Source organism: Carettochelys insculpta, chromosome 1 (genome assembly GCF_033958435.1).
Source record: "Carettochelys insculpta isolate YL-2023 chromosome 1, ASM3395843v1, whole genome shotgun sequence".
In the NCBI taxonomy this organism is placed as follows: Eukaryota; Metazoa; Chordata; order Testudines; family Carettochelyidae; genus Carettochelys; species Carettochelys insculpta.
Window position 1 is genome coordinate 52,373,146 of NC_134137.1, and position 13,098 is coordinate 52,386,243.

General features: G+C 48.2%; 1 protein-coding gene across 4 annotated transcripts in view; it reads left to right on the forward strand.

The window, feature by feature from the left end:
- Positions 1–5,392: 5,392 nt before the first annotated feature.
- Positions 5,393–13,098, forward strand: part of B3GLCT (beta 3-glucosyltransferase) — a 144,268-nt gene continuing 136,562 nt past the window's right edge. For all 4 annotated transcript variants that reach the window (XM_074986181.1, XM_074986172.1, XM_074986155.1 and 1 more), the window contains exon 1: positions 5,393–5,606. In XM_074986181.1, coding sequence (XP_074842282.1) covers positions 5,549–5,606 — 58 coding nt within the window. In that variant the 5' untranslated portion in view covers positions 5,393–5,548. The remainder of the gene's footprint in view (positions 5,607–13,098) is intronic.

The window sequence follows — 13,098 nt, forward strand, 5'->3', positions numbered from 1 at the left end:
ATATTTCCAGCAAGCGGTAAGAAACTATAAAGAAGATGTGACGGGGTGTATCAGTAGGGTGACCATATCTCCCTGTTCCAAATACAGGACTGGGAGATACTGGGTGTGGGTGAGGGACGACTCTCCTGGCTGCACCAAGCCCTGGGGGCTGGCGCTGTCCCCCTCAGACCAGGGGAACCGGCTGCCATGGGAGCTCCTAGCCCTGGAGCCCTGGGGAAGTGGCTGCTGTAGGCACTGCACACCTGGAGCCCTGGGGAGGCGGCAGAAGCGGGCACACCCAGCCAAGAGCCCCAGGAAAGTGACAGCTGCAGGCACTCCCTGCCTTCACTCCCAGCCCCCAAGGGCCTAAATATGGGACAATTCGTCCATTTAAAACAATAAATAGAGATGCCTTTTGGCGTCCCAAATACGGGACCATCCCACCCAATACAGGACAATTGGTCACCCTATGTAACAGCTGTGCTCTGGCACACCAGATATTGACTGTTCTTTGCTGGCAGAAGAGGCCATGCCCCTCCTGCTCTGCTGGGCATGCTGTATATTGACCTAGATTATAAAAGGCCTGAGAGTAGGTCTGGGGATGGAGGAGAAGCAGATGTACGACAAGATCTAGCGAGTGGATAACTGTTGCTCCAAGACACAGGAGACAGCTGAACAGAACTAGTCTGCCCACACTGACAGAGGAACATAACAGCAAATGCAGAGACTACTGAGCTGTGGACACCACAGAAGTCAGTCAGAAGAGACCCAGGAGGCTATAGGGGAAATGGTGCCAGACCACACCAAAGGGTCAGCATGTTGCAGGTGGATCTCTGCTGGGGTGGTGGCAAGGAGGTTTGCCAATAGAGCCCTGGGCCAGAAGCCAGTGCAGGGGCGAAGGGGCACAGGGTTCTCCTACCCTGGCCACTACTCACCAGGGGTGGTGGCTTGGCCTACCATATACTGATCTTGGTCATTAGGCTGTGCCACGCTGAACACAGCAGAGTTTGATTCTGATTCTAGGCATTGGGTTGTACTACCCTGAACAAGTGGGATTGTCATAGAGACATGGCTTGGGACATAGACATTGATTGGCGTAATCCTAAAACACAGGACACCCTTAAGGCTGTTTCATAGGGCTGTGATATGTTTCTCCCCTACCCCAACGTGTGATGAGGTATATCAGCCCTGTGAAAAGGTGAAGTGATATCATGACTTGGCCTCGCTCTCCCACCAATTCAAATCCTGAAAAGAGGTCTGGAGGACAAAGACAGCAAACTGAAGAGAGTGGTCCCAGGCTGGAAAAAAGTTCCAGCCTGTGCATTGATGAATTATACTGTCAGGGTGAGACACTGCTTAATTCTAATCTTGTTTAGTTTGTGGAACTCGGACTGTGAATTATGTTTGTTTCTTAGGTAACCAACTTTGATCTCTGCACTTGCTACTTATAATTATCTAAGATCTTTCTTTGTGTAGAATAGATAGTAAATCTGTTTTATATTTTACCTAAACCAGCATGTTTTGGTTGATGTGCTCGGGCAATCTCAGTTCAATTTATAGAAGTTAGAGTTTGTCCTCTTCACGTTGGGGGTGGGTGGAGGACAGGACTGGGTATTAACTTCCACTCAAGGCTTCTGAGCAGTGCAAGATGGTACAGTTCTGGGATGCAAGACTGGGGAACTGAGGGGAATTGGCTGGAGCCTCTCTATCGTTGGTTTATAAGTGGTTGGAAAAAGAATTAATGTAACTCAGCTGGGTGTGTCTCTGTCTGTGGAAGGCCGTGTAAATGCAGCACCTTGCCAACAGCATCAAAGAGTGAGAGGGAAAAACCAAGTTGGTGGGACAGCTGGCTCAGCAATCTCATGGTCCAGGTTGCACCCCAGGAACCCTGCTAGTCTCACAATCTACATATATATTTTAGAGTGCACCTGTCTGTTAGTGCTGTGTTTGTCCAAGAAGTTCTCTTAAACAGTTAAGAGCTGTGACCACAAAATGTGGTATGCAGCTTCCTTGTACCCTCATGTAAACCAAGATCAGGGTTTGGTTGTGCCTGGAAAAGGGAGGGGACAAAGGGAGGCGAAAAGGAGAGGCACAGACAGGAGGGGCATGATACTGATAGTAACCCCTGGGGGTGGCTGCAGCACCAAGGGAGAAGCCAGCAGGGCTGGTGCTCTGCCCTCTTGCCTGCCACAAAGACTGGTTATATCACTCCCTGCCCCAAACACTAAGCCTGATCTCCCCCCCACCCCGCATGGAGAGCCTACAGGGCGCAGGGAGTGGGAGAAGACCCTAGGTAGCTTGCAGGCCATTGGTGGTGGTGCTAGAAGCTGGGGGCAGTCTCTGGAACCTGACCCCACCCTTTCAGCGGCTGGCTCCAGTTTTCCTCAATTTCTTTTGGAAACTCTGATGGAAACTTCTCTTCTAAGACTGCTTGGAAGTGGTCATGCTTAACCAGGGACTTCAGATCTTGAACCTTCAGCTTGTCCCTGACCTGCTTCTTTTTCATCCTCCCCTTGGGGGCAATCATAATTTTCAATGTTGAGGAAGCCACCTTGTATAAAAAGCCATTTCACATCCCTTACTTCTGCACTCTCACAAGAGCCTGTACTTTCCTTGACCTGCTTGGGAATGGCAGGGAGGATGAGCTCTATGGAATATGTTAATGGACTGTTTGGAGTTGAGGCTCCAGCTCCCTGGTACCTGTTTCTCTTTGCTGATCACAGTTTCTCTTTGGAAAGTGATTTACGTGCTTCAACACTGCATCAGATGAGGTGACAACCAGTCCAGCAATCATCATCACTTGTCATTGTTATATCACTATGATCTCAGGCAGAAGCTGACAGTCAAGATGCGATTGCTTTTACAGTGGATGTCTCCAAGATGTTTTGAACTTGTTCTTTTATCAGAAAAAGGTATTTGTGCTGATAAGTTCATGTTCAGCACACTTGATCAAGAGCAGAATTCCATTTGAGTTACTTTTGCCATATCCTTCTTTCCTGATTGTCCCTTTCCATGGGTCTGAATCTTGTCCAACGTGTGCACTGAAATCCCCTAGAAGCATGATTTTTATCTGCTTTAGGGGTCTCCAATAAAATGGTTTCCTGTTGAGAGTACAAATCCTCCTTTACATCCTCAGCATTGTCCAGTTTTGGTGCATAGATGCTCACAATAGTTGACTGCTAGTTTTTAATGAGCCTCAATTGGTGTCATGAGCCACTCATTTATGCCAACTAGTACCTCAGAAAGGCACCTTAGGAAGCTTTTTCTTTATATCAAAGCCCACTCTATGCAATTGAGGTTCACCCAAAGATTATCCCTTCCAGAAGAAGGTGCATCCTCTTTTCTCCTCCCTCAATTGTTCATGAGCTCTTCTAGTTTTGGACAAGGTAGTGATATCAATGGTAAACTGACTCAGTTCGCAAGCAATGGTGGTTGTATGTTACTCTGGTTGGTCACTGTTTGAGTTGTCCATCAGGGTACATATGTTCCATATTCCAAAATTAAAAATTTCTTACATTTTCAACTACAGGAAGGTGATCGTCCTGGATGTGGCTATTCAGCCAAGAGGAACAGAGGCAAGATTATTTTAGGGCACCTTTTCTAGCCCCCTCCCCATGTGGGGTGAGCAAAGTGGGTCCAAAAAAGGACTGCTTGCTCATAGGTGCAGCTGCTGAAATAGTCAACTTGCCTCAATCCTTGAGCCAGGTAACTGAATTACACACTCACCACCTGTGTGTCAGTCTGTGGCTAGCAACTTTTGGATGTCGCTTTCCTGTTTCTGTCACCACTCATTGATCATCATTGCATGTTTGTCTTGTGCTGGTGTTGTTTTCCCAACACTGGAAGATGCACATGCAGGACTTCTTTTAAAGTGGGAAGACTAGTGCACTACAGTCACCATGCTGTCCTTGACAGATAGAAGGCTTGAAACCAATGGCATGGCACCACAATTGGACATCCTTTATCTGCTGCAGCCTTCATCCACCTTCACAACCATTATAACATTAAACAACAGTTTTGCCTCTGTTGTGCAGTCATCCTCTGTCTGCTTTGCCAATGAGGACTTCTTGGATCACACTTTGTCTGGAACCTCGCCCTTGACTGTTCTGCTATGGGTGACCCTGAGGGAGTACATGACTCCAGGCAGTATTGCTATTGGGATCATTGAAACATGCTTCTCCACCACTACAAAGTGGTGATCCCTGGAGAGGTGTGGAGGAACTATCTGTATGGTGGCTGCTCCCTGCTAGATATCAGTGGAGGGAGTTCACATGGGGATGCTGGATGTCTCTGCTGGATGGGACTAATGTGTATGAGGTGCTGGCAGTGTGGTGGGGGAGTAGGATAGGTGCATTTCCAAGGGATGTGGGGGATGGGTACGGGGAAACCGAACAGGAGGTTTGGATGAAAGTCTCTGTGGGAGATGTGATAAGTGTGGAGGAGGAAAGGCTTGGGCGGAATGGGGAGTAGGTTGGAAGTGTCTCTGGGGAGATGTGGAGGACTAGGATGTAGATGTCCATGGTAGATTGTGCAGAGGTGTCTCTGGGGACTTGTGGCAGGTGTGAGGCAGAGCTGGTCCTACAGGCAGGAGGGCAAGCTGGGCTGTTACCTGGAGCCGCCAATTTCAAGGAGCTGCCAAAATGAACCAGCTTGCGTGGGGCCAGAGCCAGCGGGCGCTTGTCGTGTGGGGATGTGGGAGGGGCGGGGTAAGCTGCCTGGCAGTCAGGGTGCGCTGTGGGTAGCCAGAGGCACAGCAGCCAGGAGGGTGCATCCACTGCCCCCGTGGGAGGGGACAGCAGCCAGGAGGGCACACCAGCCTCTCCACCCACACTTGGCGGTCCCCATTTGCTTGGGGCTGCCGATTAGTTGGCCCTTGTGTGGATGTAGTGGAATAAGTAAGGGAGAATCTCTGAGGGAAGAGCAGGGTGTAGGGAGTAGGCTGGAGGTGCTTCATGCGTGTGAGACTGCTGGGGTGTCGGGGAATGGGGGTGTGGGAAGAGTAAGCAGGAGGTGACTTGGGGGGGGGAAGAGGATGCTGGGGGGTGGAGTGGGCCTGTGTCTGAAGGAGAAGGGAGGTATGGGGAGGAGAATGGAGGTGTCCCGTGTGGGTGAGGATGCTGGGAGTACCTGAGGAAGGGGCCGGTGTGCGGAGTAAGACGGGGTGTCTCTGGGGGGGGAGGCTGGACGGATAACGCGGGCGAAGGAAGAGATGTGGGGGAGGAGACTGGGGGACCCTCTGGGGGGAGATGTGGGGCGGGGGTGTCTGCCAGGGGCGCGGGGGACTTGGCAGCGCCAGGCTCGCCCGCCGCTGTGTGTGTGGAGCCGCCGCCCCTCCCGCAGCCGCCCGCTAGATGGCGCCTCTCGCCCGCCGCCGCTCTCGGCTTTCTGGCGCCCGATTGCGCCGAGCTAGCGAGCGAGCAGGCGGGCTCGGGGAGGGGGGGGGGCAGCGGCGGCACCATTCGGAGGCCGCGGAGCTGAGCGAGCTCCTGCCGCAGAGAGAGGCGGAGAGCCAGGCGTGCCGCTCCCCTCCCCTCCCCTCCCCTCCCCTCCCCTCCCTTCCGCCGCCAGGATGCCTCGGGAGCGCGGCTGCGGGCTGCTCGCTGCGCTGCTGCTGCTCTGCGCGCCAGGTGAGCGAGAGGGCGGCCGGGCGCGGGCTCTGCGGTCCGGGGTCCGGGGCGGCAGCGGAGGGAGGTTCCCCCTTCCGTGAAGTTTGTTGATAGGCTGCGCTGGGCTCGGCTGGGGGGAGGGGAGCAGCCTCTTTCGCGGGGCCTCGCACGGCGCCCTCTGCCGCCCGGACTCGCGACGTCCCGCGCCGGCCGGGAGGCTCTTCTGAGCGAGCCACGGAGACTGGGCAGGGCCCGCGCTGCCCCCGAGCTCCCCTGGCGGCCGGCGGGCTAGGTGCCTTCTCCCCCAGAGCTCCAGCCCCGGGCCGGGTGCTATTCACTGGCTGCGTGGAGAGTCCCCGCGCCAGCGCTGGGCAGGGTCAGGTAAACCCTACCCGGCAGGTAATTCACAGCCCGACGTAGAGTCCCAGGGAAGTGACCAACGCGGGGGCTGGGTGGGGACCCAGGCGGGTGCAGATCTAGCCTTTTGAAAGCGACAGGATGTGTACAGCTCTTCCCATGACAGCTGCGGCCGGGGTGCGGCAAGGCTTCTAGGACGCGGGGGGAACATCTCTACCCGGGGCAATGTTAGGGAGCCTCTCCCCGTCCAGCGATATTGCCGGGAACACCTGCTGACATGAAGAAGGGAATTCTTTCTCCCTCTGACTGCAGAATAAAAGTGGAAAGTTAGTCCCATGTGAACAGCCAGCTCTTCACAGCCTAGTGGTCTGCCTACCGGTTTGGAAACCTGCTTGCTTTAGGGGGTAAAAATGAAAGGGGTTTCCACATGTAAAGTGATCTGACAAAAAACAAAAACAAAAAAAAAAACCCCACACCATAACATGGCCCCCTCTGTTCTTAATTTTGATATCTCATTCTTTTCACTAGCACCATTTTGGGACTGCAAACCATTCCAGAGAATATTTAAATATAAACAAACTTTAAACTGAAATAAAAATATTTTTTCTTGTAGATATTTCTTCCTTACCAAAATATCTGCACTTTGGGACTAATCTATCTAACCCTCTCTTTTTAAAGCCGTATTTCTTAGTCTCACTCAGGATGAAGGATTTTGCTTGATTGTAAATATCTCACTGAAACCGTCTACCTAATAACTTGATGGATCTCCCTTCCTCCAGATTGTTGTTCCAGCCTTAAATAGCTGCTTCAAGTTTATTGCCGTGTAAGGGGAAAGTCAAGTAGCTTTCTAAAAAAGTCTTAAAAAATGAGTTAACTTCAAGGGTAGGAGAGGGCAATGAAGGGTAGGAGTGTAGACGTTATTTAAGTCAATGGGTGTCAGTGCGGTTCTAGGGACCTGGTCACAGAGAGCATATAGCTAGATCAGGGTCTTAATTTGCGAAGTCTTAGAAATATCTGTTCTTTTGTTTGTTTGTTAGTTTTAATATTAAGAGCAGCTTTTTTTTTTTACAAGCATCTCATTCTTTTGAGATGGCAGAGAAAAGCTGAATATTTTTCATCAAAGTTAAAGGCTCCAATCCATTGTCATTTTCCAAAGAAGGGGTAAAGGTAATTAGCATAGAATTTTTTTCTAGTAAATGTATGCTAGTGACTTCAGCCTGAATATTTTTCATATATGCTTTAATTGCTTCTTTAAGGGGCTAATCTAAAGAATTAAATTTGACTTGTAATTCCCTACCTAATGTTTGGGGTACTGGCACTTGTAGTGTCTCTCAGAATTCTAGTTCTAGTACTAACAAGTCTTTGCTCTTCACATGCTAGGTCAGAGGCCTTTGAAGTTAATAGGATGGCAGCAGTCAAGAAGAAGTGATGTAAAAACTTGAGTGGAAATAGATAAAAGACTGATTTATTTTGCCTGTTTACTGCTCTTGGGCTGCCTCAGTATCAAAGACCCTGATCTGTCTGAGCCAACAACAGCAATGTAGATGTTGTCTTGGGAAACATATTAAGTCATAAACTCTGGTGTGCTGTAAGAATTTCACAAAGGTAGCAAAATAATGCACAGGGCACCAAAGAGAAACCCCAGGCTAAAAGGATCTCTTTCATTAAATAATTAGTGTAGGTTCAAGGAACAGCCCCCCCCCCCGCCCCATCTTCCATGCTGTACCTACAAGAGGCAGTGATATAGACTGTTTTGACATTCTAAACCTGTCTGTTTCCAAGTATTTCAGTATTTTTTAAAACTTCATTGATTGTGTTTTTTCGTGTTTGTAAACAACACATGAATAGGCTTTCATAAAATAAAGGATAGTATCCTAGTTTTCCTTTAGCTCATTAAGGGACTAATACAAAGTGCATTAGGGTTTTTGGAGAGACTGACGTTGATTCAAATCTCTCTGAAATCAGGCCTTCAATGAGGAGGATATATAGTAAATATTTTTATTCCCTTGTTATGTGGTTTATGATGATCTGGTTATACTATGCTTTTGTTTATATCGATGTTTTAAAATCTTTATCACTTAAATGAAAGATTTTTAAATTTTGAGTGGAAGTTTTTTGTTTCTTGAAGGGAACAGTTTTCTTTACATTTACATCGTTCTAGAATCAAGGTTTATAGTAATCTGCAGTTTACCTGCTGAGAAATGGAGAAGACAAGTGAGAGCTTTCCTTCTCCAATACAATCTATCAGTAGCGTTTCCCATCCCAGTTTTTGTGAATGAAATGGGGAACTTTACAAAAAGAACAGTTGTAATTAAAAGGAGTTACTTTTGCTTTTCTCACTTCCAGTTTCCAGTTTTGGTGGAAATAGCTGAAAACCGGGGAACCTGACTTTTTTCCACTGATTCTGGTTTCCATTCCTGTTATCAAGGGAAATAAATATCAGAGTAATAAAAGTGAGGACAGGGTTTACAATCTATATTAAAAGCTTTCTTTTATCTTATTCTAATTCATTTACTACAAAGGAGAACCAGAATGGACTCTGATAGTAGGATATTAATTTCAACTGGTTAACAGATGAGGCCTACTGGTTATAGTTAACCGGTAGGGGCTGGAGCAGCCTCCCATTCTTGTGGAAAGGGGGTTGCTTCAACCCTGTAGGACTCCTCTGGGAAGAGGAGCTCCAGCCTGGCTGGAGCAGTTCCTGACTGTGGTGGCTGGGAAGTTGGGGGAGGGTTGTGGCTGGATGAGGCGGGGTGGCTGGGCTGAAATGCTCCTCTAGTTGTCCCCACTTAATTGGTTAACTGATTAATCCTGCTGGTTAACCAATTAAACAGGATTTTACATCCCTAACTGGTAGGCAGTGAGAGAGGGTGAGGACCAGAACTTGACATTTTCAATATGTGGCTGATTGCTGTGCATATCACATAAGCAACTGCAGGTGTCAGCCATGAACCAGGTCAAAATCTGCATAACAGGTTGAACTCTCTAGTCCAGTGGTTCCCAAATTTTTTGGCATCACGCTCCCATTTTGATTTTAGAGAAACCTTCACACGCCTCCTCTCTTCTTTACCATCATCCAACCCCCCTTTTAACAAAAAAAAAAATCAATTTGTAATTTAAAATAAACACAAAAACTTGATATAAAAGCAAAGTAGCAGAAAGGTAGCACTTTAAAGACTAACAAATGATTTATTTGATGATGAGTTTTCGTGAGACAGACGCACTTCATCACAAAACTCATCACCAAATAAATCGTTTGTCAGTCTTTATAAAGTGCTACATTTTTGCTGCTTTGTGTTGTTGGAGTACAGACTAATATGGCTACTTCTCTGTTACAACTGACATAAAAATGTTATTTAAAATTAAAAATAAGTACAAATAGTTTTTCTTGGTCCCTTGTGGTTGCCCACTGCCTGGTGCAGCCTCAGCTGGCCAGTTGCCTGAGCGCTTTGGCAGCCGCCGGAGTTGCCTGTGCCAGCCCTGTGCTGCCAGAGCTGCCTGACTGAGCCCCACCAGCCTCAGGGGCCAGCCACCCATCTACCCGCCCAAGCCCTGCACTGCTAGGGCCAGCCGCCCAGCCACCTGCCAGCCACTCGAGCCCTGTGAGCCATGAGCCAGCTGCCTGAGCCCCTGCCTAATCCCCGCGCTGCCAGGGCCAGCCACCTGCCTGAGCCCCACACTGCTGGGGCCAGCCACCCACCTGCCAGCCACCCTAGCTGCAGACCAGAGCCACAGGCCAGCTGCTCACCCGAGCTCCACGCTGCCAGCCTCCTGCCTGCTACTCTGAGCCATCTGAACCCCATGCTGCCAGGATCAGACACCCACCTGCTAGGTCAAGCCCCCTGAGCTCAGTGCTGCTGGAGCCAGCTGGCAGCCAGAGCCACCCGAGCCCTGCACTGCTGGGGCCAGCCTGTGCGAGCTGCCCGCCCAAGCCCCATGAACTGCCGCCCAAGCCCCTCCCCTCCCCTCCCCCAAAGCCAGGCACCACCAGCCCCCTGCTCTCACCCTATTCCCTCGCCTCTCACTCAAGCCAGGCACCCCCAGCCCCGCATCTAATCCCAGCCTCTTCCTTCCCAAACCACACACACTCACCTTTGTAGGAAGCTCCACGTGGGTCTTCGTCAGCTGTCTGCTTTTTATAGCGGCTGTGCTGGGTCACCCACATAAAGTGGCAGGGCCTGAGAGCCGGAAGCAAGGGCCGGATCTTTCTTGGAGTGGGGGAATGATGGAGGTGCCGGGGCTGAGTCGCCTCTCATCTCCCTTGGAATATCTTCATGCCCCTCAGTTAGGGAAACCATGCTCTAGTCTGACACTTGTTGGTTCAGCAACATCAGTGGATTTTAGTTAGCTGGATGTCTGCTTATGGTGGATGTGGCCAAGTTTCCTGTGGTCCCATAAAGTTTTACAGCCACCAGTCCTGGCTCTCTGTGATCTGTGCTGTTATTTGTCTCTAATTTACCCCTAAATGTTTTCTAAGACCCCAGTAAGCATCGGAAGTGTTGGTAATGCTGCCAGACCAATATTGACCCCCCATGGTTCTGTAAATTCTCTAGTTTGGCACTAGCCAGGTCCCAGGCTGCTGGATTACAGAGGTGCCTATACTTGAAATAATTGAATTAATGTTTAGTGGGGTGCATGTGGTATATGTATATTTGTTGACAAACACTATGGGATTGGAATTGGGTGGGAAGAGTGGATGTATGGGTCTTTGTCATTTTGGAGAACAGACTAGGTTTCATATAAGAAGCATTAAATGAAACGTACTCCAGTTGTCTGAGTGTATGACTATCTGGAGAAAGGCCACTGTTTTTGTTATGTGTTGTGGGGGTGCTTAGAAGTCCCAGTCATAGACCAGGACTTTACTGGCACAGAGCAAAAGTCCCTACTCAAGGTCTTAGTCTAGTCTGCTGGGCTCTTCCTTCTGCTCTGTTTTCAGAGCACTGAGTAGTCCATCTAGGGAGTAGTTCTCTGAGTAGTCATTTTCTACTCATTGTCTGCCAAAAGATAATTCAATATTTGTGCATGTTAAACACTAAAGCCACTAGTTGCCTATGTGTATATTTGAAAAGTCTTCCCAGCTCACTTAGCGTGAAGGTTACAAAGTAAATTTTTTGTCTATCTATTGGAAGAAAGCAGGACAGAGAATGTTAAATTATCAGGAAGAAAGATAGTGACATATTTAACCTACCAGTGTCATTGCTGTTCTGGATGATGTCTAAAAAGTGAATTTTGGTGGCCATAGGAACTACATATCAGAGTGTCCCAGGTGAACGGCAGAAGTAGGAGATAGGAATAACAGATTTAGCATGGTGTATAGCGTCCACATACCTTTTGACAATATAAAACTGATCTATAACCTACTTCATCTCTGTATAAATCCTTAGATTTTCTTCTGTTCTGTCAAGGATATAGTACAGACTGGGTCTTTTTTCCAGGTTAGCTGGGTAAGCCTTGATTTGTTTCAAGGATTTAGAGATTAATATTTTATAAATCTCAGACTCTGTGTTGCTTGAGTTGTTTAAAGTTATGATGAGAAAGGAAGTGTTTCTTTTCAACTGCATGTTTAATTCAGATTTCCTTATATATTCCTAATATAACCCCTCACATGCATGTTAAAAATTGAGACTAATGAAATTTATATTTATGTTGCAGTCATACAAAACAACATAATTTGCTGTGTGATCCAGCTTTTTCAAGTTAATGTCCTGTGAATATTAAGTTCCTAAAAGATTATTTCTTGCATTGATCTTGAAATTAATATTCTGTCAAGTAGAGGACATTGAGCAGTTTTGCATATGCAAGCTATTTCTTGTGCTCCCAATTGCAATTATTTTGATGTAGTAGATTATGAGTAAGATTTTCCAGTTATCAGAGAGAGAGATGGTAGGTGGATTTAAAATAATGTTAGGGCAATGTCTACACTAGTGATCTTACAGCAGCCCAGCTGAACCAATGCAGCTGTGCTACCATAGTAGGTAGTCCGTCGTATCCGACAATTACGTCTTGAGCTTGCACAGGCTCATCGGTTGTGGATTAGCATGTGGCTGAGTCGTCCAAGCTTTGAACGGCCTCAGCGTTCACAGTGGGGGCAAGGGAATTGTCCTGGCTCTGTTGGTGCGGCTGCTGCTGTTGCTTTCTTCCTCTCACAAGCATCAATGAGGCGTACGCGTCGCTGCTCTTCAAAGTTGTCATGTGCGTGTCGTATGAGAACACGCCAGCCTGTTCGGTCTTTTGCATGCTGCTCTAGCTGATCTGGTTTTAAACCAGCATGAGCAATGTTGGCCTTCACACAGTCTTTATAGCTCTTGCGAGGCCTACCTTGATTCCTTTTGCCTTGGGAAAGTTCACCATAGAGGAGTTGCTTAGGGATTCTTGACTCCTCCATTCATATGATGTGCCCCGTCCAGTGAAGCTGGGCTTTCAGAATCATGGCTTCGATGCTCGTGGTTCCTGCTCTGTCCAGGACTTCCAGGTTCGTAACTCTGTCCCGCCATCGAATGTGCAGAATTGACCTCAGGCTGCATGTGTGCTCCAGCAGTTTTATATGTTTCCTGTACAAGGTCCAGGTTTCACAGCCATACAGGAGACTGGTCAGGACTACAGCCTTATACACTTTGTTTAGTGGACTGTCGGATATTGTGCTGATTCAACACTCGCACTCTCAGATGTCCTAGTGCCCGGCTGGCCTGGCAGATTCTGACATTGATTTCTTTGTCAAGGGAGCCATCATTGGCTATCACACCGCCAAGGTACTTGAACTCCTCTACTGTTTTTAACTCTGTTCCTTCAATAAAGATTGAAGCAGGGAGAGCAGCAGATCCTGAAGCAGGTTGAAACAGTACCTCGGTCTTTCCTAGGCTGATGGTCAAACCAAAGAGGCGAGTGGCATCAGCAAACTTGTTGATGATAAGCTGGTGATCAGATTCCTTGTGTGCCATAAGTGCATAGTCGTCAGCAAAAAGGGTTTCAAGGATGAGCCTGTCAAGCGTCTTGGTTTTAGTATTCCAATGACGAAGGTTGAAAAGTGACCCATCAAGACTGTATTTTATGTAGACTCAATGGTCCAGGTCCCTAATTGCGTGGCTGAGGACGCACATGAAATAGAGGTAGAATAACACTGGGGCCAGAACGCACCTTTGCTTCACACCATTGTATA